The sequence below is a fragment of the Microtus oregoni genome, unplaced genomic scaffold, assembly GCF_018167655.1.
Source record: "Microtus oregoni isolate MIOR12 unplaced genomic scaffold, Mior012 000007F_ref0000211, whole genome shotgun sequence".
Taxonomy (NCBI): domain Eukaryota; kingdom Metazoa; phylum Chordata; class Mammalia; order Rodentia; family Cricetidae; genus Microtus; species Microtus oregoni.
In genome coordinates this window covers 42,971,399-42,997,267 of record NW_024543066.1, presented here as the reverse complement: position 1 = coordinate 42,997,267, position 25,869 = coordinate 42,971,399, and the positions used below count along the sequence as shown (strand labels likewise).

The 25,869-nt window shown below is 41.0% G+C and overlaps 1 protein-coding gene across 3 annotated transcripts in view; it reads right to left on the bottom strand.

The window, feature by feature from the left end:
• Window positions 1-333: 333 nt before the first annotated feature.
• Znf318 (zinc finger protein 318) overlaps window positions 334-25,869 on the bottom strand; it is a 40,123-nt gene continuing 14,587 nt past the window's right edge. For 2 of the 3 annotated variants that reach the window (XM_041655570.1, XM_041655571.1), the window contains exons 4-10: window positions 24,020-25,501; window positions 20,609-20,708; window positions 17,938-18,242; window positions 11,969-12,169; window positions 11,426-11,525; window positions 10,828-10,946; window positions 6,451-10,556 (exon numbers count right to left, since the gene is read on the bottom strand). In XM_041655570.1, the coding sequence (XP_041511504.1) occupies window positions 7,410-10,556; window positions 10,828-10,946; window positions 11,426-11,525; window positions 11,969-12,169; window positions 17,938-18,242; window positions 20,609-20,708; window positions 24,020-25,501 (5,454 nt within the window). In that variant the 3' untranslated portion in view covers window positions 6,451-7,409. Of the gene's footprint in view, window positions 808-6,450; window positions 10,557-10,827; window positions 10,947-11,425; window positions 11,526-11,968; window positions 12,170-17,937; window positions 18,243-20,608; window positions 20,709-24,019; window positions 25,502-25,869 lie in introns of those variants that run through there. The other variant, XM_041655572.1, reaches the window with a different exon arrangement.

The following is a 25,869-nucleotide window of genomic DNA, read 5'->3' as shown; positions in this document are numbered from 1 at the left end:
AGGCTGACACTGAACTCCAAGAGATCTGCCTGCCTCTCCTCGCGCACGCTGGGACTAAAGGCGTGTGTACTACCACACCCAACCTAGTCCTTCTTAAGCATCCTCTTTGTGACAGTCCCTCCTTCCTGACCCTTCTCTGCACATTTGTATCTTGTTCCTCTAAAACCATATCCAATTTTACCTTTATTCTTACATGAACTAGAAAGTAAGGATAGAACAAGACAGAATCCACCTGCTGAAGACACTGGGATGCACAGCTCAGAAAGAATAGCAAAGCTTAAAGTCCAGTTTTCTCAAAACAACATTTTATTTGTTTGTTTATTTATGCGTGTGTCATGCATGTCTGTGGAGGTAGGAGTTGGTTCTGTCCTTCCACTGTGAGTCCCAGGGATTAAAGTCAGGTCGCCAGGCTTGGGAGCAAACACTTTTACTGACTGAAACATCTTACCAGTTCCTAGTTTTAACATGAGAGGTGGAGTTTAGTAAATTATTCAATGCTAGATAAGGTGTACAGTGGTAAAAGTCTAAAACACACACCCATTATGTCTGTTCCTCTAGATATAGACACAAATGCACATATTTACTCACCAACTCTTTTCTGGTAGCTAAAATGAAAAGGCTTTCTCCATATATCTGCAAACAGCCATACTCACCTTCTGCAAGTTGGGTCTAAGGGTGAGTGTCTACTGGCCACAAGGATGCTCACTATTTCCATGACCTCTGTGTTTCCTATCCCCTGCATTCCTGGAGCAGAGATGTCCACTTCAGTCCCTCCTCTTGAAAATCTGGAAACTTCTGGGACTTCCCCTTGAAAGAAAAAGAGATAGATGGTTAAGCGTCAATAACAACGTGATCCTAATTACTGAAATACCGGAAGGTACAGAAAAGCCAAATGACACCCTAGAAGAGCATCAGAGGGAAGATGCAATAATGCTTCTATATGGTTGACTCTCATGTCTTTGCTGTCTCCACATTTTTTAAAAAAGTCTTTTAAACATTCCTAATTATTTTGAGCTTGCGGTGGTGGTGGTGGTAGTGGTGGATGCACATTTGTGAAGGTGCTCACAGAAGCCAGAAGAGAGTGCTAGCTCTCCTGAAGTTGGAATTACAGGCAGTTGTGAGCTATCTGATGTGAGTTCTAGGAAGACAACTTGAGTCCTTTGTTTGAGGGTTAATCTTTTTTTTTTTTTCAAAGTTTTTTCCCCCCCTTAGACTTATTTATACAGTGTTCTGTCTGCATGCCAGAAGAGGGCACCAAATTTCATTATAGATGGTTGTGAGCCACCATGTTTTCTGGGAATTGAACTCAGGACCTCCAAAAGAGCAGGCAGTGCTCTTAACCTCTGAGCTATCTCTCCAGCCCCCAGCTTGAGTCCTTAGTAAGCAGTATGTGTTCTTATCCTAAGAACTCTTTCATTCTTTCATAATATAATTGTTTTTATTTTTTCCTACTTGTTCATTTATCTTAAACATACTTATTTTCTGCAAAATTTCTTAATTTTGTTTGTGTGTGTATGTGTAGGCACGGGCATGTGGAAGTCAGAGGACAACTTACAGGGGTCAGTACTTTTCTTCTACCCAATGGGTGGGATTGAACTCAGGTCACCAGGCTTGGCAGCCAGTACCTTTACCTGCTGAGCATCTCACCAAACAGAAACCTACATTTATTTATTTATTGATCTGGATCATTTACGAATGGAAGTAACACAAGCCTGTAAAGCTTTGTTATACATCTAGATGTATATTATCTTCCAATCTATTGTCTGTAGTAATTACTTTGACATGTGTTGTGGACCTGCATTAAAGTTAGCTTTGTGAAGACAAATGTCTTGATAATATTTAATGTCCAAGTGTTTGTACATTAATAGAATAAAAAGTGATTGGAGATTCTTGAAGAAGGTATGTTTCCCTAGTAGCAATGGAAGTAATTTACTAAGTCTTGAGGGGGGAAAAAAACAGGACCTATTTGTACTGATGGGAAGAAAACAAATGGCAGAAGCTAAGTCAAGGTGTACTGAACAGAAAGATACAGCCTGGAAAAAAAATCGGTTTTTTAGCATACAGATGTATACAGAAAAAAAAAACCCTGACCTATAGATTTTTAGTACAACTCTAACATAAATCTTGTCTTGTGTATGTGAATACATACATGTGTATAAAATATTTTATATAAAATGCATTTCATTATCTGAAAGTTGAAGCACAACAGATAATACAAGATAATCTTGTATGTTTTTGTGTGTTTGTTTCTATTCAGAAATATTTTTAGTTTTGATGAAATACCAAAAAAATGCTAGAACATAAAACAATAAATTATTACTTTAGCCAAATCATAGAAATTCTGGAGTTTGACTGGCTGACATCAACATACTTGTTTGGCTGGAAGGAAAAAAGAGGCCAACTGAAAATCAGAGTTCTCAAAATGCCTCCAGCCCTTCTTGCTAAGCTTAGCTTAGTCGTTTGTCTCCTTCCCATCTCAGCTTCTTTTCTAGGAGCTGTAAGGGCAGTGTTCCCCTCCTAACCGGGTACCACTACTCCAGAATGAGCTTGAGAAAAGGGGACCACCTGCAGCCTTGATACACATTAACTGCCACAGAGCTCTGTATGCAAAGAACCAGAAGAACAAAAGGACAGTTGGCTTCTAGAATGCTAAGCACTCAGCAAACACAGGCAGCAACTGAGACTTTCAAATCCATGTACGAACTATTAAGTACTAACAATCAGTTAAAGAAAACGGCTATTGCCACACTGATTTTTCCAACAACATTTTTATTGAGTATTCTCTATGTACTAGGCAATTGTTCACTATGAATACAATGGGGTAAAAGCACAGTAAGCAAAAATGACTTCTCTTATATTGCAGTTGGTGGGCATATATTAGTCAAAGGGACACATAAGAATAAAATTATAACCATGTTAAATGCTTCAACATAAACACACACTTTTATGCATGTTTTCTTCCAAGTGTATATGGGTAAGAATATTTGGATACTGGTGTTTTTTTAAGATTATAAACTAAAAATTTCACCATCAGTGAAAGTATTACTTGTATACATAATTAAAATTATATAGGCAAGCCAGATATGTTGGCACATGCCTGTAATCCTGGCCCTTGGGAGGCTAGGATAAGAAAACTGCTCCAAATTTAGGTCTAGCCTACAGTTAATTCTAGGCCAGCCTGGGCTAGTGTGAGAAACTCTCTTAAAGAAAATAACTCACAATACCCAAATGAAATTAAATAAACATAACTGCAAAACTAAACTCTACCCAGTCCCAATGGGTACATCTACACAATACTCCTGCACCTAAGGCTTAGGGAACACATGGGAGGGGAGTAGAAAGTATTCTAAGAGCCAGAGGAGCAGGGAGCTTGCTGCGAGACTGTGTCCCCCAGTAATGTCAAAAGCCATAAAGTCCCACCAACATGACTGCCTAACATGAGCGAACCAAGGATGACACCAATAGACAAGCCCACAAGACCTCAACCTACACCTACAGGACACAGTCTTCTCCAGGGAAGAGCACAACAGTTGATTATCCAATACAAACTGTCAGCCCTGAAAACATACATACATGTAAAAACATTATACAGACTGAAGAGGTTATATTTAGGCATATATATGTACATATATATGCATGTAATAACAAATAATAAAAAAAAGAGGCCATGAATTGCAAAGAGAGTAAGGAGGGTTTATGGGAGGCTTGGAGGGAGAAAAGAGAAGGAAAAACGTTGAAAACGAAGAAAGAAATTCTGTGAAAGGACTAACGAAGTGTTTTGCTGCACTGGACTAAACAGCAATTAATAATACTGTTAACAAATACAAATGTATAAAAACTTAAACTATAAATAAAGACAAATGTGTTTATAATCCCAAACTCCACATTTCTATTGTTTTCAAATAAATTATCAATGAATGAAGACTCAGGTAAACTTTAGTGAAGAGATACAATTATTTGAAGTACATGAAAACAAAACCATCTCACTTAATTCTGCTACAGGCTCTCTCTTCTTTGAGGCCTCCTCCACTTACCCCCAACACACACACATAGACACACAGACACACACACACACTGTTCTTCTATGTCCACTCTTTTTTTCTTCAGTCCTAGAAGCTGGGAATCTGATAAGACATATATTTTTGCAAGCTTTATACCAAAACACTTTTTTCATTTTTCAGAGACGAAGCAGAATGGTTAGGTCTGAGTATTTTATTGTGTTGCTCAGCAGTGTTAGCAGAAAGATCTCTTGAGTATTGCATGCTCTGTGAGACCAGTTATGAATAGTAAGGTGGGGTATAAGGCAGAAAAAGGCATTCACAAAGCAAAAGGGCTTCCAGGGAGTAATGTAAACAAACTGAGTAGAAGTAGGCATTTGTCTATATTTATACATTAGTGTTAATTTCTCACTGATTAAGTCACCCAGTTAAAACTATTCCTGGCAGGCTGGAGAGATGGCTCAGCAGTTAAATCACTGGCTGCTCTTCCATAGGACCCGGGTTCGACTGGCAGTTTCAGAACTTACATGCAGGCAAAATACCAATGAACATAAAGTAAAATTAAATTTATAAATTGTTTTTGACTTATAATTCTATTACAACCCAAGCTCATGTCAAAGCTCTGAGCCCATTCCTCATCTTCAAGATCAAACCTTTAGTGCTGTGATAACAAGTGTTACAGAGTCTAAGAGCCAGCTACTGGGCTAGAGTTCTGTACTCACTGCACTCACTGGCTTCTCAGGATGGGCTCCAAAGCTAGATGTCACCCACTGATCACAGGGTGAAGCCAGCAGCACTGCCTGCGAATTACAGTATTCTCAAAGCTCTGTTCCCTCTGCTGGTTTAGGGCGGGCGGTGGTGGCGCACGCCTTTAATCTCAGCACTTGGGAGGCAGAGGCAGGCAGATCTCTGTGAGTTCGAGACCAGCCTGGTCTACAAGAGCTAGTTCCAGGACAGGCTCCAAAGCTACAGAGAAACCCTGTCTTGAAAAACCAAAGGAAAAAAAAAAAAGAATGTCATTCCTTCAACTCTTAGAAGGGAATATTCTAGAAGAAACCCTAGGTGTACAGACAACACTGGAATAGAGCGTGAAGCAGTTCTGAAATGTTTTAAAGTTAAGGCTCAAAATTCTTTATGTAGTTTAAGGTAGCTTGGGCAGCCTAAACCAGGTCTGCCCTTACATACTGCCTCTTCCTTCCTAGCCCTCTCTGGCCCCTACTAGAGGGCAAGATTCTTACTCTGAAAGGGAGAGAAGTTCAATCTAGGTATGATTAATGATCTGAGGTCTCAAAGTCAACACAAACTGGATTTTAATTTATCTTTCCCTAAACTCCTGTACTACTTCCTCTAGCAGGAGAGAAAATGGATCTCTTCTGAAACCCTCTGAAACTTTACAAGTGTCAGCTTTTCTAAAGAGCCCTTTTTGGAGTCACTCCACAGTTTCCAGGCCAAGAGTATATTCAACTCAAGTTTAGAAAGACCTGGAGGACCACTGTGTAAATGTGCTCGCCACATAAGCCTGATGCCCCAAGTTCCAGCCCGGCAGGCAACTCCAGAAAGCCCTCCTCTGACGCCCACGCACGAGCCTTCTCACACCACACTCCAGAAAGTCGTCTTCTGACACCCAGGCACGTGCCTTCTCACACACCACACACACACACACACACACACACACACTCACACTTTACTCTGAAAAAGTAGATTAAAGGTTATCTGTTCTGAGATGAGGCAATAACCCTCATCTTTAAAGGAACAAAAACAACGTGCCAACTCTAGAGATGTACAGCAACTTATCCAAAACCACGGTAAAGCAAATGGCTGAGCATAGTCAAGGACCTAGGTCTCTCACATCCATGCCTTTTCACAAAAGAAGCCATGACCTGTAAATTGGAATTAACTTAGGCTCTGGAAAAACTAAGTATTCTCATTAGACACAATCTAGGGAGCATATAAATAAGGAAATAGGGAAGGAATCCCTAAGAAAGAAACTGGTAAGGCTGATTCTCTCAAGTCTCTGTTGAGCCAGGTTATAAACTGCTGACAAAGGAATGGCAGATGGAAACTGGAACAGAGTGTAGAAAACCCAAGGCCTGAGCCCCCTGATTCCCAAGGGTATCCTGGTCAAGCATCTGTATGTCCTGCTGGAACTCCATTTCCAGAAGTACCCAAGGAAAGCCAAGGAGACCCCAATCCCAGACTAGTGCTGTCTTTTCTTCACACTCAGGTGGCACAGGGTGCAGACCGCACACCTCCTATTCTGACAAGGAAGTGGCTCTGGAGGACAGTGCAGTCTGGGGTGGACAGCAGGGTAGCAGTTCACTATTCTAGTTTCTTTTGAAGCTCAAATGTGTATGGTGCCAAGACAAACATCCAGAAAGAAGCATGAGATGAATACATTTATTCCAAAAAATTAACACATTAAAAATAGTTAAACTTGTCCAAGCCAACTTCATAAATTCTTTAACCTTTTATTAAACAAAATGTACAACCCAAAACATCACACTACAGCGGTAATAACATGGGTAAGGGAAAGGGTTACATCTATGACATCTATGCTTGTAAAACAGAAAACACATCCAATCCCGATTTCAGATTTTCTAGAGTTTACAACAGAAATGGTTGATAATTTAACATAAAATGTTACTGGACCACAGTATAATGAGCAAAGGTCATTTCAAAACTAAAAGTGACCTCAGAAACACAAACACTCCTGGTATTGAGCCAGGAATAAGTCTTACCGGTGCGTCGTCTTCCGAATCTGAGCCTCCCAGTTTTTCTTTTGTTTACTGAGGCCATTTCCAAACAAGTCTGTAAGTGACCAGGACCATTTGAAATTGAAGCAAAGGCAACAAAGTATGGAAGGATGGAGCTAACATGCCAATAAGGGAAGTTAAACAGCAAGCAAAGAGGCTACTCACGTTGCACTTCTAACAGTGTTAAGGCAGTCTCATCCAAATGAATGTAGACCTAGGGGAGGAACAATTCTTTCTTCAGTACTTTCCCATTTCAGCAAGCTTTTTGGTGTTTCTCCCAGAGAGCCATCAATTGCGCAGAAAGGTAGGTAGGAATACAACACAGTAACTGAAGTCAGCTGTTCCTTCCCCCCCTCACATTCCAGAAATGGCGGCCTCAAAGCCAAAATCAAAGCACACTTTGTGGTGAGCCAGAAAGACATTTGACTTTAATGACAAAGAAATAATTTGGCCAAAAATCTTAAAAAATTAACAAAATATTTTTAACAGATATGTAGAGAAGTTGTTAAGACCGATTTATCTAACATTTTAAAGGACAAGGAGTGGGGGAAATAAGCAAATTTTTTAGCTCCCATGAACGTTTACTGTGAAGGTTCCAGATGAGATTGCCAACTAGTCCTGGATCAGCTGAGGTCCAGTTTTTAACACCCGATATGATTCATCCATTCAGGTAGTCCTGGCTGTTGTGGTCATGAACATTGGATCTTGTGTGATCTGGGATAACATCAACTGCAGCTTCTTGTTCAGGCATTTCCTGAGGGCCCATATTGCCTCCAACTACCTGATCCCTAGAAGGGGACCCTGAGGTTGGAGGTTTCACCAAATTCAAAGCACTGTCATTGTCTTCACTTACTTGAGAAACTACGTCTGAGACAGATACATTCAGAATTTCTAGTGGTGGTGATCCCATCTCCAAGGAATTGCACTTAAAGTCATCTGGCTCAGACAGCGGAGAACACAGTTTCTCTCTTGGAACTCCAGATGTCCGTGTGACAAAGTCAACAAGGTCTGGAAGGCAAGGAGATGGTCCAAGGCCTGAAGGACTTACTGTTGTGGATTCCATTCTGAGTAAATCTTTCGGCAATTGTGCAGTTTCTTTTACCTCCTCAGACAACATTCCTCCAGCCAACAGGTCAAGGGCCTGGTGTGTTCTCTCACCTCCCATGCCATGGTCAACATTCTCTACAATGTGTCCTGTTTCTGGGCAGCTAGAGTTGATTCTCCCATTTCTGGAATTAGATGAACTATGTTCACCCTCTATTTCAAAATTAAGCACCATAGTCTTGGGAGATTCTAATGGAAACCCAGAAAAAGATGGTACTGGTTCAAAGTCACTGGGACTGGAGGGATCACATACTACAGTTAATACAGAATTTTCTTCAGACATTCTCTGTGACAAGGCAGCTGGTGATCTACATGCTTGCTCTGTCTGAGTACTGCAGATTTCAGCATGCACATCCCCCAGATTCCTCAGGGCAGCAAGCCCCTCTACTTTTGAGTGCATAGCTTCAAGGTTTTCCAAGGCTTTGCTTTCTACTGTCACTGTTAGTTCTGGACAGGTATCTTGTAGCTCTACAGCTTCCACCCCTAATTTCTCTGGACTCCTTTCTGGTTTCTTTGGGCTCTCCCAAGTCTCTGGTTTCTTTAAACACATATTTGATCTAGGCGGGGACAACAGAAGTAATTCAGGGACACCTTTTGGATTCTGGAGTAACGATGGAAATGAGTCTATTTTTGCCCTTTTGGAAGAGAGAGACTGACTCAATTCAATTACCACTTTACTTGGACTTTCATGTCCTGTCATCAATTTCCTAGACTGTTCCACCTCTTTGTCAATTGTTGATAATTTGGGTTGTCCTATTTCTTCTTCCCATGTGTTTCTATTGCTGTGGTTCAAACTGGAATCTTCTATGCTGTGGAGTCCAATGCTGGTCCCTGCTTCTTCTTCAACTGCTACCTTTCCTTTTAATTCAGTATTTCTCTTCACTTCTTTTTCTCTACAATTCTCTAACTGGTCCAACTCTTGGTTCTTGTTTTGATTATCCATGAAGTTAATTTCTACCAACTTCTGAGATCCCTTGGTATGACAGTGTGTATCTGATAGATGAGATGCCAAAGGTGAGTCTGTATCAGGTGGCTTTGGTTCTCCCAGATCAAATTTGATTTTACCCTCTGGAAGTCTATCCTTATCACTGTCGCAATGGAAGGAAGCAGAAGTCCACGTGGTCAAAGTGTCTGTCTTTGGGGTAACCATTTCATAAGGCCTGCTTTGGCACAACCTTGTCAGAGGCTGTAGGAAGCTATAGCTGCTGTCTCTATTTTTGGGGTCTATATGTTCTATAACTGACCATTTCTCTATAGACACCAGACCTTTTGAAATGGGATCTTCAAGTTTGCTGATTACAGGAGCAGTGACCAAACCATTATCTTGAGGCAGGTCCTCTGAGGATACACTACTGTTCAAAGCAGAAGTGGAAGAGATATCTGAAATTTCAGTTCTAGGAAGGCTGCCATTTTCCAGTGAACCACTACTCAGCTTAGTCTCATGGGCCCCCTTCCCACCACTGCTGTAGAATATGTCATACAGGTCCTTAGCATTGGCTGTTGCTAAGCACAAATTTCGCTTTTCTAATTTTTTGGCCTGCTCACTGAATACACTTGAGAGGGGTGGTGGAGGTCGCACTAACATAGAGATTAGGGTCTGATCCCGGTCACTCTCACTCACCCCAGGAGCTGTCTCATCAGAAGGAATGGCAGCTGATTGTTCTGAGGCCGTGAAGGCTACAGGCAACCCTTGGTTCAAAATCTTAGGACCTTGGAAGCCAAGCCCGAGAGTCTGAGATACAACTGAATTAGATTTCACAGAAGTTAAGACAGCATCTGTTTGAGCAGGAGATGGGGCAGACAGATGAGGTATAGCCAGGGGTGGTGGTGGTGGAGGTGGAGGTGGAGGTGGTGGTGGCGGCGGCGGCAAAGCCAACATTTGCTCAGGTACTTGGGGTGGCTCATTCTTTGCAGCCAGTTCCACTTTTTCCTCTGCAGAGCCTTTTAGAATCACCTCTTCCCCTCCAAAAGCTTTGGAGATGATATCTGGAGGCAAGAGTAGATCAGATGAAGACTCTTTAACCACTGGCAGAGGTCTGGCAGAGGTCCCAGAGGACTTGATAGACAGAAAGGTGTTTAGAGGGGCAGGCTTGCTCACTGTGGCTGAACCTGATTTGCGGAGTACTGTGGATGGGATAGGCAGGTTAGGTCGGATCTTTGTCTGTGTTGAAGTTGTAACAACAGGTGTCCAGGGGCTAGTATGTGCAACAACAGTTTTGCCAGAAAGCTTTATTTTGATGGGCTTTGCCTTCCCGGTTTCAGCTTTTCCATCGTCTTTGTCCTTACTGTTTTCCACAATGTCTTCCTTAGGGGCACTTGGGGCCATCACTGAACTTTTTTCTTCGTCTTTCTCTGGTTTCTTCCAACTGAACTTTCCAAAAGAAGATGCTACTGCTGATTCCTTTTTTACCTCTTCTCTTACTGGGAGTTTGAGGCTAGCATTCCTTTTAACTTCACCCTTTTCAGGGGAATTTCCACCCTCAGAGGGCTGGTCCTCTAATTCTACTGAGGCTTTCTCATCTTCCTTTGCTTCTTTCACAACTTTTGCCTTTTTTTCTATCTTCTCCTCCTTTGGTTTCTCACTAAGTTTGCGCTTTAGCTCACTTTGCCGTCGTCGCTCTGTTTCTAGGACCACAGCCAAGCCAGCTTGGCGGTCCAGATTTCTTCGTTCTTCATACAATGGATTTTCTTCCACATATTGCTGGAAAAAGAAAAGATAAAGATTCAATAAATTATCAAATTGCTCTAAAGAGAGTCTTGGCCCTTGCCACTGCTACAACTCATTTAAGAATAAATCACTGGAAAAATCTTTTCAAAAACTACAGATAATTCAATTAGCCTCTCTTACCAGGACTGAAAACTTCCTAGTGAGAAGGGATGTGAAATCAGTGACTTTCTAACTCTGATATTTGACAAAGTCAAAGGAATTAGTACAAAGAAGTGGAGAATTCCACAAGTACACAAAGACCAACCTTGTATTTCTCATTGTGCTGGTGACCCTTCACATGCTGCTCTCCAGAAATTGGATCCCCCAAAAATTCCTCACAAAGTTGGCAGTAGAATCCAGTGGTGGGAATCAGAAACTCAGAGCCTGAAAGAAATAGAAAATAAGAAGCAAGCCTTTTCCATCAAGGATGAATAGGCAAATCCCATCACTCTACTACAGTAAGATGACTGTGCCCACTTTGGAGTCAGAAGTGGCATTTAGATGAATCTCAAGGGCATGCTCTGTGGGCCTAAGGCTTAACTCTCTTTCTAGTCTTTCTACCTCTTGGGTACATTCCTAGCCTGGTTAGATCTGTAGTATCCTATGCCAGATCCATTCCTTAAGCTCTAACATGCATCAAGCATCTTAGAGGATATTTAAAAGCCATGTTCCCAAATAGTTAATTCACTCATTTGCATGAGGGGCTCTCATGAAGTACTAAGTCTTCAGGGGTCATCTCTAAACATACTGATTGTAAAGGCAAGAAACAAAACTTTAAAGACTTTTGACTTCTCAAACTTCTTAATAAAAACACTTCAAAATATTTTATAGATTTTAGTTGAAAAGGCATGAAGGAAACTTACCTTTTGCAGGAACAGTTATCTTGTCAGTTCGCTTTACAGTGTCTTGCTTAGCCTCACTCTGAGTCTTTGAAGCCCAAGGTCTGTTGTAGGGATCCAGTGTCTATTTGCAAGAGGCAGAGGTGCTCACACAACAGCACTAAAATCTCAATGACCCTTTTCTTCCCCTAAATATCAGACCAGGGAACCAGCAGTCCTTAGCTACCCACCCCCACCCACCAACTCTGCCAACTGTTTAAACGGAATCACCTGTGGAAAAGGTAAAAACATGTTAGCTCAAGTACTAGAAACAGAGAAATAAAAATTCAGGTACTGAAGGAATCAAGAGACAGAAGCCTCACTTACACTTGTGTGGTGTTTAGTTATGGTAGTCCCTGAGCTGAGCCCTGGGGATGGTATCCTTTGTTCTTATCTCTTGACTCTTCAGACTGGGGCTCCTGCCCATCTGAGAATGTTTCATCTTCCAGCTTTGCAATGCAGATGGGCGCACAGAAAATGAAGGGGAATGAGGGTGATAGTAGAAAGAACCATGGTCAGGATACCTACCTGTGTGTGCTTCTTAGTGTGCATATGGGTGAAGAAGTCAAACATGGTCCCACATATGGTGTTACAGTCTTTGCACCAGTGATTGCCAGCATCATAATACTCATAAGCAGCAACAGGCTGGTCAGATTGCTTAGAGTTTGGCTGGAGGTTTTCAGCAGAATTAGGACTCTTGATACAGGAGTTTTCATTTACTGTTGATTCCTAGAGAGAAAAACTTACACTTATAAAGAATTTAAGGCAGAGTAGATTTATATACTCTCAAAAAAACAGATGGTAAAAAAAAACAGATGGTAATCATAGGAAGTATGACCATATGTCTAGTGTCAAAAATAAAAAGCTATATAAGATGGGGAGAATCTTAATAGAACCTGTATTCAAAGCTCAAGAACCAGGCAGTAGTGGCACACACCTTTAATCCCAGCACAGGCTCCAAAGCTACAGAGCTTTGTCTTGAAAAACCAAAAAAATAAAAATAAAAATAAAAAAATAAAAATAAAAAAATAAAAATGAAAAAATTAGGCCCTATAGTTCTTTCATATCAAGAACAAAAACTACTGGGGCTGGAGAGACGGCTTTTAAGTACCCACATGATGACTCACAACTGTCTGTAACTCCAGTTCCAGGGGATCTAACACCCTCTTCTTGCTTCTGAGGGCACTACATGCATGTGATACACATACATACATACATGCAGGAAAATTACTCACATACATAAAAATAATAGAATCTTTAAAAAAACCACATATACTTATAAATCCTAAAGTTTTTCTAAAAGAATACCAAGATCTTTGGGTAGTAGAGATGCATGCCTTTAATCCCAGCACTCAGAAGGCAGAGGCAGGCACATCTCTGTGAGTTCGAGGCCAGCCTGGTCTATAGAGCGAGTTCCAGGAAAGCCAGGGCTACACAGAGAAATCCTGTCTTGAAAAACCAGAACCAAAACCAAATAATGATGATGATGATAATAAAGAATACCAAGATCCAAGATCCTATGGGACAAGTGAGATGGTTCAGCACGTAAAAACCTGATGATCTGAGTTTGATTTCCAGAATTCATGTAAAACACTAGATCTGGTGTTATACATTTGTGATACTAGCCCTCCTAGGGAGAGACAGGAGGTAGAGACAGGAGGTAGAGACAGGAGAAACCCGCTGGCCTGCAATTTGAAGCACAGCAGAGACATCAAAAAACAAAGTGGAAGGAGAGAAGTAACTCCTGAAAGTTGTCCTCTTACCTCCTCACATGTACTATCTCACTCTCTCTCTTTCTCTCACACATACACAACCTAAATAAAATGTAATTATATATACATATATATACACACACGTGTGTATATAAATAAAATGTAATTTTATATGTATGTGTGTGTATATATATACACATATATGTGTGTGTGTGTATATATATTTTTTTTAAAGAGACTATCCAAGATTGTGAAAAGATTTTTTTAAAAAATATTTATTTATTTTTGGTTGTGAGCCTAGCCTTTAACAGCTGAGCCATCTCTCCAGCCCTTAAAATATTTATTTATTTATTATGTATACAATATTCTGTCGGTGTGCAGGCATGAAGAGGGCACCAGACCTCATTACAGATGGTTGTCAGCCACCTTGTGGTTGCTGGGAATTGAACTCGGGACCTTTGAAAGAGCAGGCAATGCTCTTAACCGCTGAGCCATCTCTCCAGCCCCTGTGAAAAGATTTGACTGCATCTGATGAAGGGAACTAGAGAACACCAGTGGAGTCAGGTGGTGGTGGCGCACGCCTTTAATCCTAGTACTTGGGAGGCACAGGCAGGTGGATCTCTGTGAGTTTGAGGCCAGTCTGGTGTACACAAACCCTGACTCGAAAAACAGGGAAAAAGAGAGAGAGAACGAGAGAGAGAGAGAGAGAGAGAGAGAGAGAGAGAGAGAGAACAAGAGTGGAAAGGAGTCATTTCATTTCACTATACCCTTCAGTCGACACTGCAAGTATTACCTATGGAAACAGATATGCTGAATTAAAATCAAAGTAACTAGAAAGAAAAGGGTGGCTAACAAGTTAAGAATATGACAAGACTAAGTAAGTAACAAGTAAAAATCACTGTTCTTATGTGTTCTGGTACATATGGAAAGCCAATGCTGCACACAAATAAAACAGCAGTACTTTCCATGGATGACCTAAAGGAATCAGATCAAATATTCCTAAATTGCCTAAAAGCCACCAATAGAAGTTAATGATACCTTTGAGTTAACAATTAATTGTATTCATTTTGTGTGTGTACATGCAGGTTCATATGTGCCATGGCATGTGTTTGGAGATCAGAGAACAACTTTTGGAGTCAGTTCTTGCCTTCTGCCTTATTGAGGAAAGGTATCTTTCATTTCTGCTGCTATGATGTATACTTCTAAGCTAAGTGGCTGTGGTAGTTTGAATAAAAATGGCACCCATAGGACCACAGGGAGTGACACTATTAGGAGATATGGCCTTGTTGAATGAGGTATGGCTTTGTTGGAGGAGGTGTGTCACTAGGGGGTGGGCTTTGAGGTCTCAGAAGCTCCTAGGTAAACTGGGGGCAAAGGGAGGTGGTAAAGGGGAGGAGATGGGAGATGAGAACATGAGGGAATGGGATGGTCGAGGTGGAGAGGGATGGAGTGGGAGAGCAATGAGAGAGAGCTCTTGATAGAAAGAGCCACTATGGGGTAAGGAGAAACCTGGTGCTAGGGAAGTTCACAATATTCATCAAGGAACACCCCAGCTAAGATTCCTACCAATAGTAAAGAGGGTGGCGTGAACTGGCCTTCCCCTGTAATCAGACTGGTGAATACCTCAACTATCACCATAGAGCCTTCATCTAACAACTGATGGAACCAGATGCAGAGATCCGCAACCAAGTACCAGGCCAAGCTCCAGGAATCCAATCAAAGAGGGGGAGGAGGAAATACATGAGCAAGGGAGGTCAAGATCATGATGGAAAAATCTACAGAGATAATTGAACCATGCTCATGGAAACTTATGAACTCTAGACAGACAGCTGTGGAGCCTCCATGGGACCTAACTAGGCCCTCTATCTGTGGAATACAGTGTAGAAGCTTGGACTATCTGAGAAGCCCCTGGCAATAGGACCAGGATCTATCCCTGGTGCATGACCTAGCTTGTTGGAGCCCGTTCCCTATGGTGGGGTGTCATGCTAACCTTTAATGCACGGGGGAGGGGCTTGCTCCTGCGTAAACTTTATGTGCTAGACTTTGTTGACTCCCTATAGGAGGCCTTACCCATTGGGAGGAGTAGGGGGTGTTGGGGATGAGAGGAGGCTGGAGAAGGGGTAGGGGTAGGGGAGAACTGTGTTTGGAATGTAAAAGGAAATTAAAAAAAAAAAAAGAGTTGCTGTGGTCATGATATCTCTTCACAGCAACAGAAACCCTAAGACAGAAGTTGGTGCTAGGGACTTTTATTATGATGATAGGCCAAACCATGCTTTTATTTGGAAGAATGTGGACTTTGGGTTAGGAAAACAGTGAAATGCTTTAAGCTAAGCTTACTGAGCCATACTAGTAGGAACATGGAAGTGGTGTTAAGGGTAATTTAAACTGTGCGGGCCTGCCTCAAGAGGTTTCTGAAGAGACTATTAATATGTGACCTAGAGATCGTCCTTATAATATTTTGGCAAAGAATGTAGCTACTTTTTGCCCTTATCTGAAAAGTCTGCCTGAGGTTAGATTGAAGAGTTTTATATTAATGCAGAGGAAATTTCAAAACAGCCTAGTATTGACTGTTGTGTGGTTATTAGTAGTCACTCTTATGAAGATCTATAATGAAAAGGAGCAAGCCGGGCAGTGGTTGCGCATGCCTTTAATCCCAGCACTCAGGAGGCAGAGGCAGGCAGATCTCTGTGAGTTCGAGGCCAGCCTGGTCGACAAGAGCTAGTTCTAGGACAGGCTCCAAAGCTATAGAGAAACCCTGTCTCAAAAAACAAAATAATAAAAAAGAAGAAAGAAAAAAAAAGAAAGAAAGAAAGAGAAAAGGAGCAAGCTAAGCAAAGAAAAATATAAAATATACAGTTCAAGGAGAAGGGGATACACAGGAACTAAACCCCGTGTTCAAGGAGATGAAAATAGATGAAAGAAAAGCCTGATGTTAGATAGAATAAAGGGAGTGATAACCTCAGGGCAAGATCCCATCCAGCTAAGCTTCCAACTTGTGTAAAGGAATTAAAGGAAAGTTTAGGGTCAGATGTGGTAGGGCATACCTTTAATGCCAGCACTCCAAAGGCAGAGGCAAGTGGACCTATGAGTTTGAGGCCAGCCTGGCCTACAGAGCAAGTTCCAGAACAACCTAGTTCAGGCAGTGAAGGAAACCATCAAAAACAGAAAGCTGGTGAAGATGTAATATTCTAATCCCAGCAAACAGCAGAACTTGTGACTTTGGCCACATGGTTCTGGCTTTAAAGAATAAAAAAGAGCTATGGAAATTACCTTCATGACTAAGGAAAACTGCTAAGGCTAGGTATATGGTAGGGGTTTCCCTGCACGGAGGTCTAAAGAGGCCATTGTGTGAAGCTATGAAGGTGAAGCCTAGATTGCTTGCTTTGGAGACCCAAGATGTTAGGGATGCTAGAGCCATGGGATACTAGTCAAAAAGAGCTGCTAACATGAATGGAACCAGTCTAAGAGAGAGAAGTGTGCTGCATCGACAAAGCTGAAAAGAGTTGGAGATATGAAGAGTTCTTTGACATCATACATGGAACTGCAGAGTTTAGAGTTTGCCCAGCTGGTTTTTGGCCTTGCTTTGGCCCAGTATTTTTTTTTTTTACCATGCACCTTTCTGTAATGATAATGTATATCCTGTGCTATTATATGCTGAAAGTATGTGATCTGCTTTTTCATTTTGATTTTTTTTGCAAGTGATTACAGTTAAGAGATTGCATAAATCTCAGATGAGACTTCCAACTTTTAAACAAGTTTGAGACTGTTACAGATTATGAGGACTAAATGTATTTTGCATTATGATATGGCTACAAGTCTATGAGAGCCAGGGAGTAGAAAGTGGTGGTTTGAATAAAAGTGGCCCCTACAGGACCACATAGGGAGTGGCACTATTAAGAGGTGTGGCCCTGTTGGAGTAACTTTGTTGGAGGAGGTGTGTTACTAGGGGTGGGTTTTGAGGTCTCAAAAGCTCAAGCTAGGTGAGTGTGACATTCACTTCCAGCTGCCTGTTGATCAGATAGATGTAGAACCCTCAGATACCTCTCCACGACATCTGCCTGCATGCCACCATGTTTCCTGTTATGACTATAATGGACTAAACCTCTGAAACTGTAAGTCAGCCCCCAATTAAGTGTTTTCCTTTCTAAGAGTTTCTGTGGTCATGGTGTCTCTTCACAGCAATAGAAACCCTAAGACAGTGTGGCCCTTGAGTTTCTGGCCCATTCTTCTCCTTCTACTGGCCATCTCATCTTAGAACAAGTGGATTTATAGACATAAATGACACTGAATCCCACTTTTTACAGGTTCTGAGAATTGAACTCAAGTTATCCAGTTTGTCTAGTAAGTGCTTCTACCTGCTGAGCCTGAATTCTCTTTTAAAATGTAACTCTCCAATCCTATCAATAATAAATGTTTTATGCATATGAATTGGTCACTAGGTTAGGAAAAGGCACTTAGGAAATGAGACTCTTGGGTAGATGAATAATGGTAAGGAAGAGAGAAGAGAGGCATGCAGTGGGGCTGAGAGGTAGGAAGGGAGTGTCACAACCACTAGCTGTGTGTGAGACGACTGAGAATGCAGCAGCCCTGACTGTTGTGGCGCAGGCCTTTAATCCCAGCACTGTAGAGCCAAGGGGGTATCTGTGAGTTCAGGGCTAACATGGTCTACACAGTGAGTTTCAGGCCAGCCAAGACTATATAGTAAGACCCTGTTACAAAAACATATTTGCAAGCTTCTATAGGAGTCCCTAGGGGAAAAAAGTAACAGCAAAGTTATATCATTACCTTGTTGTTAGAGGAAGAGTTTGAGGGTGACAACTCTTTTTCTGGGCTCTTAGATTTTTCTCCTTTTTCAGGCTTCTCTGTAGACTCTTTACTGTCATTTGAGGATTTTAGGGATTTATCAAAGATGTCAATTCCCAAGATCTGTGCTACTTTGTCCAGTTCAGATTGCTTCTTTTCTGCTTCTTCTGTCTCTTTATGTAGCTCTGTGATGTCCTTCATAATGCTATCCTGAAGTCGACTCACCTCCATCAGAAGTGGGTCTTTGTGACCATCTTTCTCCCTTCGCTTCTTGCGCAGCATCTCCCCTGAATGGTCAGATGTTTATCAGAAGAAATCCACGGAAGGTAAACTAAGAGAATTCATTTCCTAGGTTTCTAAGTACATATAGCTTTGTAAACTATATGATTACAAAATCATTTTCCACCAAAAAATAAAGCAAGTAAGATTCTGTTTCCATAGAGGGTTGAAGGGCAAGTGATCACATTCTCTTTTGGTAAGGGTAAATTAAAGTTCTACAGATAGGGCTTCAGGAGCTCCATCAATTCTCTAAGTGATATATGCAGATTTGTATTTATGTACCTCCTAAAAGGATTATGTGACTTTATCTGATTTAAGAACACTGCCAATTTCTATAATGGTTTATGCCTAATGTCATTTCTTGTTCATAACTGTAGGTCAGTCCTTACAAGACAAAGTAAGTTATTTAATCTTAAACATTATGAATTCAGACAGAAACAATTATCTTTTTCTGTTCTCTTCTCTTTCATACTAATATCCAGTTGCAGTATTTAGAAGCATTGTTATTTTTCCCTCATGCAAATGAATTCTTAAAAGCACAGATGAAGAAATGGAAGGTAATGCATATCTGGAATCCCATCACTTTGAAGGTAGAGAGACAGGAGGATCAGGAGTTCAAAATCCTCTTGAGCTACACAGTGAATCTGAGACTTACAGGCTACAAAAAATACAAAATGCAAAACAAAACGAAAAACAGAAAATAAGAGGAAAGGGAAATAGAATAAAAAAAATCACAGAATATTTTGGGCTAAAAAGAGATCTTAAAGTGATGAGCGGATATCAAAAGGACACTACCAACAACTCAAAGTGGTCCCCATTAGCTAAATATGGAAAAATTTTAGCATGGAAATAAATAATGACAATGATAGATGATAACCTAATTATCACTGAATAAATATATACTCATACAATGACTAAACTAATTGGGGTAGGGGTTAGAAGTCCCTTCTTAAAACAGAAACCACACTACATAGGAGGAATAACAAAATTAGAAAAATCACTACTTAACAACCATCAAAACAAGTTTCTCAGGGTAGAAACATTAATTAAAACTGGTGGAAAGAAGCTTCAAGAATAATTTTTACTATAGTTACAAAGATTTCCCCTGAAAGACACTATCAATGTAAACGTGACATTGTTTTTGCCAGTCTTGCCAAAATGTATAATCCAAACTTAATCATAAAGAAACAGCAGACAAATTAAGGATAAATTAATAAACATTCTGTAAAATAAATGACTTTTCTAAAATATCAAATTATGAATAGAAAGGCTCAGGAACTATTATTAAATGGTAAAAGACTAAAGACTGACAACTGAATGTGATAAATCTTTGTAATAAAACAAATGGTAAAATATAAATAACATTGGAGATTAGCTATTACAATTAATTTCCTAATTTTAAAAATCTTTTTGCGCCGGGCGGTGGTGGCGCACGCCTTTAATCCCAGCACTCGGGAGGCAGAGGCAGGCGGATCTCTGTGAGTTCGAGGCCAGCCTGGTCTACAAGAGCTAGTTCCAGGACAGGAACCAAAAGCTACGGAGAAACCCTGTCTCGAAAAATCAAAAAAAAAAAATCTTTTTGCATGCGTGTGTGTATGACTCTGTGTGTGTGCACAAGTTCACATATATCCTTATAGAAGTCAAAGGGCAAGCTTGGGTATCTGTCCTCACCTTCTATCTTGCTTGAAAAGAATTTCATCTGCTGCTGCATACACCAGGCTTGTGGGGATTCTCTTGTTTTTGCGTCCCATCTTGCCAGAGAAATGCTGGGATTATAGACGCATGCTATTGTATCTGACCTTCTGTGAGTTCTGAGAATCTAAACTCAGGTCCTCATGCTTGTACAGCAAGCCATCAGCCTATTTCTAATTCTCTAACTTTGATTAGTGTATTGTATACTTGAATTCCTGTTAGGAAATACATAATGAAGTTCTAAAGGGTATCATAACTACAACTTATTCTAAAAGAGTTCAGGAAAAATTACACATTAAATGCCAGGCATGGTGGCACACACCTTTAACCCCAACACTCAAAAGGCAGAGGCAGTGAATGTCTGAGTTGAGGCCAGCCTGGTCTACAAAATGAGTAGACCCTGTCTCAAAACAAAACAAAACAAAAAACCAACAAACTGCATACTCAAATACAAAGAGAGGAAGAGAGAGTAGGTAGAAAGAGAAAGAACAGGAGAACAGAAGTATTAATAATTTGAGAGATGAGGACTACCTGAAGACTCTGTATGGCTATACAACTTTCCTCTAGGCTTATGCCCACACCGCTCTTGCTGACCCACATCTGAGCACCAGCACCTCTGTACTGGGGTCTCCTACAGTTACTATCTACACGACAAGGAGGTCAGACAGGGGTTGCCTGATACCTTGTTGTTTATGAAGCCGCTCCAGCTCAGTCCTGAGATAAAACATTTTCTTCTGTCGGGCTTCCTGGTCAGTCTTCAGTTTTTCTCTCTCTTCAATAACCTACAGAGTACAAAACAGAGTAAGAGAGTGTATCTGAAGTTCCCAGAAAAGATCAAGAGGGCATGTAGAGAAGGCAGAGTCACACCTGTGTTAATGATTCTATACGGTGATGTGACTGTGGAGAGTTAAATTGTTGAAGACCAGAGCCAAACTATTTTGACTCCCTTTAAAATCACCCACAGCACACTCCTGTGGACTGTCTGACCTAACATCCTGTGACTACCAAAACCAAAACCAGACAATTTTTTTTAACAGGGTTTCTGTGTAGCTTTGGAGCCTAACCTGGAACTCGCTCTGTAGACCAGGCTAGCCTTGAACTCATGAAGATCTTGCCTGCTTCTGCCACCTGAGTGCTGAGATTAAAGGCATGTGCTACCACTGCCCAACATATTCTGTAAACACTTTTATAACTTATTTTGTTCTGTAACTAATAAAAATCTCACATAACTTAGCCAGGTGGTAGTGGCACACACCTTTAATCTCAGCACTCAGAAGGCAGAGGCAGGCGGATCTCTGTGAGTTCCAGACCAGTCTGGTCTACAGAGCTAGTTCCAAGACAGTCAGGACTAGAGAGGAAAACCTGTTTTAAAAACAAAAACCCTCCAGAGTGAAACATGTTATTTGTATTCACAGGTCATGGTCACTCCCTTTTTCTGTTTTTTTTTTTTTTGGTGTTTCAAGACGTAATTTCTCTGTGTAGCCCTGGCTGTCTAGAACTCACTCTGTAAGCCAGGCTGGTATGGAACTCAGAGATCTGCCTGCCTCTAACTCCTGAGTCCTGGGATTAAAGGCATGCGCGGGCTACCACTGCCCAGCCAGAATGAATTTATACCCTTTATAAACTGTTTTAGGAGTCCCTATTTCCAATATCCTTCTTTTCTATTTAGCTCTTACACTAGTATCTTAAACTTAAAGTCTAGTGCAGTGGCACTTACCTCTAAATCTTAGCACTCACATGCTTTTGCAAAAGGATTGCTGTAAATTCAAGGTCAGCCTGGTCTTACATAGTAAGCTCCAGGATAGCCAGGGTCACAGAGCAAGACCCAGTCTCAAAACAACCTTTCAGCCAGAGTTCAAATGCCTGGACATAGAAGCTTTGTTTGTAGTCAAAGTAACGTTTTATTTAGATGCAAGTTCAAAACCAGGATTTTATCCTTTTATTCAGAACTATACTACCTAGAAAGTTTTCAAGCAGGAAGTAAAGCCATTGACAACACCACTGCATAGTGACTCTGAACCCAGGGGTAAAGATGAAGAAAAGGAGTGAAATGTGGTTATGATTCATTATATCAGCTGTATTATGTATTTAATATTATTTAAGCTTCACATTTTCTCCATTTTACATTAGGAAAAGTAAGGTCATATAGGATTAAGTATCTCGGGGCTAGAATGCTCAGCAGTTAAGAGCATGTACTGATCTTGTAGAGGACTTGAATTCAGTTCCCAATACCCACATCAGGTGGCTTACAACTGCCTGTAACTCTAGTTCCAGGGCATCCTATATCCTCTTCTGAACTTCCTGAATACCTACACTCACATGTGCACAAATGTGTGTGTGTGTATCTACAATATTAAAAGTAGATCTTGGAGCTGGAGAGGTAGCTCAGTGATTATGAACATTGATTGCTCTTCTAGAAAACCTAGGCCCTATATATCCCCTGCACTTCCACAGTGAAACAAAACTGCCTGTAATTCTGTAGTCTCAGGAGATCCGAAGCCCTCTTCTGGTCTCCAAAACACCAGCCACATATATAGTGCACAGACATACATGTAGACATAACACATACAAAACACTCATACGTATAAACTAAGTAAATTCTTAATTTTAAAATAAAAAGAGGGGGCTGGAGAGACGGCTCAGAGGTTAAGAGCACTGTCTGCTCTTCCAGAGGTCCTGAGTTCAATTCCCAGCAACCGCATGGTGGCTCCAAGCCATCTGAAAGGAGATCTGGCACCCTCATCTGGCATGTGGGTATGAGGCAGAAAGTTGTATACATAATAAATAAATCTTTAAAAAAAAAATAAAAAAAAATTAAAAAAAAGAATCTTAAAAAAGAAAAAGAAAGAAAAACAACTCACCAGGTGGAATAAAAGGCAGCACACACCTTTTATTCCAGCACTCAGGAGGCAGAGACCGAGGCAAGTGGATCTCTGAGTTCCAGGCCAGCCTGGTCTACAAAGCTAGTTACAAGGCAGCCTGGGCTACACTGAGAAACAATCTATAAAAAAATAAATAAAATAAAAAACTAGCAACAACAAAAAATCAACGACAACAAAAAACCCCAAATCAAAACAAACAACAAAAAAGAAGCTCACCCAAGGTCACACAAGTCAAACTAAATTTAAAATTCAGATACAGATTGGGCATGGTGGCATATGCATTTAATCCCAACACTCAGAAGGCAGAGGCAGGTGGATCCTTTGAGTTTGAGGCTAGTCTGGTCTACAGAGTAAGTTCTAGGCCAGTAAGGGCTACATAGCAAGACCATGGTTTCAAAACAAACAAACAGACAAACAGATATAGCTGTCCTGAATTTATTATCTCTTAACCAGTTACTACCAGTTAACAGAAAAAAAAGAAATGACTTGTCTTTAATAGACAAATGAGGAAAACCATTGTCAGTCTTTAGTGTTAGGGTATTAAAGAGAAGAGCTCCATCTCCAAAACACTTTTTGTTGTGTTTTGTTTTGTTGAGACAAGGTTTCTCTGTGTAACAGTTCTGGCTGTCCTGGAACTCACTCTGTAAACCAGACTGGCCTGAACTTGCAGAGATCAGCCTGCCTCTGCCTCCTGAGTGCTGGGATTACTGACATGCACCACCACCAACTGGCTTTTTTTTTCCTTCCAAACATTTTCTTGAAGTTTACATTTTTTTCTTTACTGAAACTTAAGACTATCAATGAAACTTATGGCTAAAGTTCAAAGCATTTGAATACTACAGAAAATTAAATTTTTATCTTCCAGGGATTAAATTCTTTAAATGAAAAAAAGATAAAGACTTTCTGATACTTCAAGGTTCCTAGCTTCTACCCTTAGTATCTTCAGACTATTCATATGTCAGAGAAATAAACTTAAAAAGGCTAGCCATCACAGTGGAACCTATAAAAACAAAATATTAGAACCTCAAAGGGGCTATTATGTACATTACTTGGGTAATGATGTAAACCTCCAAGAAGCTTAAAGTACAAAAGGTCTTACAAATTTTCACCCCCTCTAAAAAAAACATGTACAAACTAAAAACTATGTTTTTTGCTAAATAGAAATAGAAAATAAAAAACTCAGGCATGAGATGCCCAAAGCTAATATTCACCTTCTGCTTCTGAGAGGCACGGTTCTTTTCATCAGAGATCTTCTCTGGATTATATCTTATGAGTGATGGAATGGACACCTGAACAGGAACCTGCTTAACAGAAATTGAGCCTAGCGCTGATACCTCTTGTTTAGACTTTTCAGGAGTCACAGTGGGGATCACACGGAGATTGGGACGACTACTATGAGTAGCTTGTTTGGTTGTTGGTATTAGCCTGTGTGGTTCAGGTAAAGGGTGGCTAGATGGTTGAGAGGCAGGATACATGGGCCACCTTGAGGCTGTGTATGCCATGTAGTGCCTGTAAGCATCAAAAGAGGCAGAAGGAATGACAGATCCCTGGTAGTTTGGAGGTATCCGAGGTGCTGCAAACTGAGAGGCTCTTGGTATATAGAACTGGGATAAAGAAGCAGAGTGTGGAAGCCTAATTGGGGTAGATGGGGCTGATGGCAACATGCACCTAACGGCAACAGGTGACTGAAACCCACTGCCAACTACCTCTGGTCCTGTCACGTGACCCATAGGATGGTCAGACTTTAGGAAAGGAGAGCCATTTTTTGTGAGCAGGTAAGGATCTACTGGGGAGGTTGGGTGTGGGTGGGATACTTCTGGGGACTGAGTGTTGCTGTGATGTGCCTCCCTGCTCTCCAGTCTGTGATGATCTGATGAGCGCCAATCAGTTGTGAAACTGTGGTCAACTGAGGAACAGCGGTCAGCTGCAAAGTGCCGGTCAGCAGACGAACGTCGGTCAGCAGATAATCGTCGGTCAGCAGACAAACGTCTGTCAGTTAAGGAGCGTGATGATGGCTTTTTGCCATGAAGTCGTTCCTGGGTTCGTGCAGCCAACTTACTAATTTCTGCTACTCCAATATCCAGTCCTATGGTCTTAAGCAAGTCATGAATCTTGGCATATTCTGGATTGCTCTCTTCTAGTGATTCTAGCTTTATGGCTGGAGTTGAGGGCAGAGAGCTTGCTTTCTTTTTCAAACCTTTACTCTCAGAGTCCCCAAGGGACTTAGGTGGAGATTCTGCTTTTATATCCTCCTCTTCATCCCCATAGAGAAATTTCTCCTCATCCTCAATATCAGGGAAACTACGTCTTCTTTTTTCCTGTGTACTGGTAGGATCAGCCAACATGCCCAGAATTCGGGAAAAGCCACTGCCATCCTGGCTAGCTCTCTCATGGGGCAGTAAGAAATCTGTATGTCGTTCAAGTCCCTCAGCTTTCAAATTCAATTTTTCCTTATAGCACAGAACACTGTCAAATTTTTCACTGAGAGGATTATTGTCTTTAGATATCTCATGGAGGGGACCCCACTGGAATATGTTACTCTGAGGTTCCTTTAGGTCAGCCGCCACTGTAGTCCCCTTATTTTCCATCTCTGAAGCAAAAGTAGCAACCGCACCACTTAGTGGAAGAGGTGAATGTTCAGAATAGAGAGGACGATCCTGACTGGAGCTGGTACTGCTGGAAAAGCTCTCAAGCTGCAAACACAAACACAAGACACTGGTTGAACAGCTATGAGGAATCACAGAACACTAGTACCTGAGATGTTTCTTGAATAGGAGACGTTTAACTATAAAAGGAAAGTCATCTAAGTTCAAGAAACAAGTTCCCCATCTCTTCAACTGTCTCCATCACAGCAAGGAGAAAAAGAGAAAAGGAACTGAAGTAGACAGAGTGGTTGTGAGCTTTACCTGTGTGTTCTACTCTTTATCAAGGAATCTGAATTCAAAAATATTTTAGATATTTTCTTTAGCTTGTTTTCCTATTTTGTTTTAAGAACTGTATTATTGTTGTTGGGGTAGGTGGTGTGTAACTATGTGGGCATACTGAGTACAGTGTGTATGTA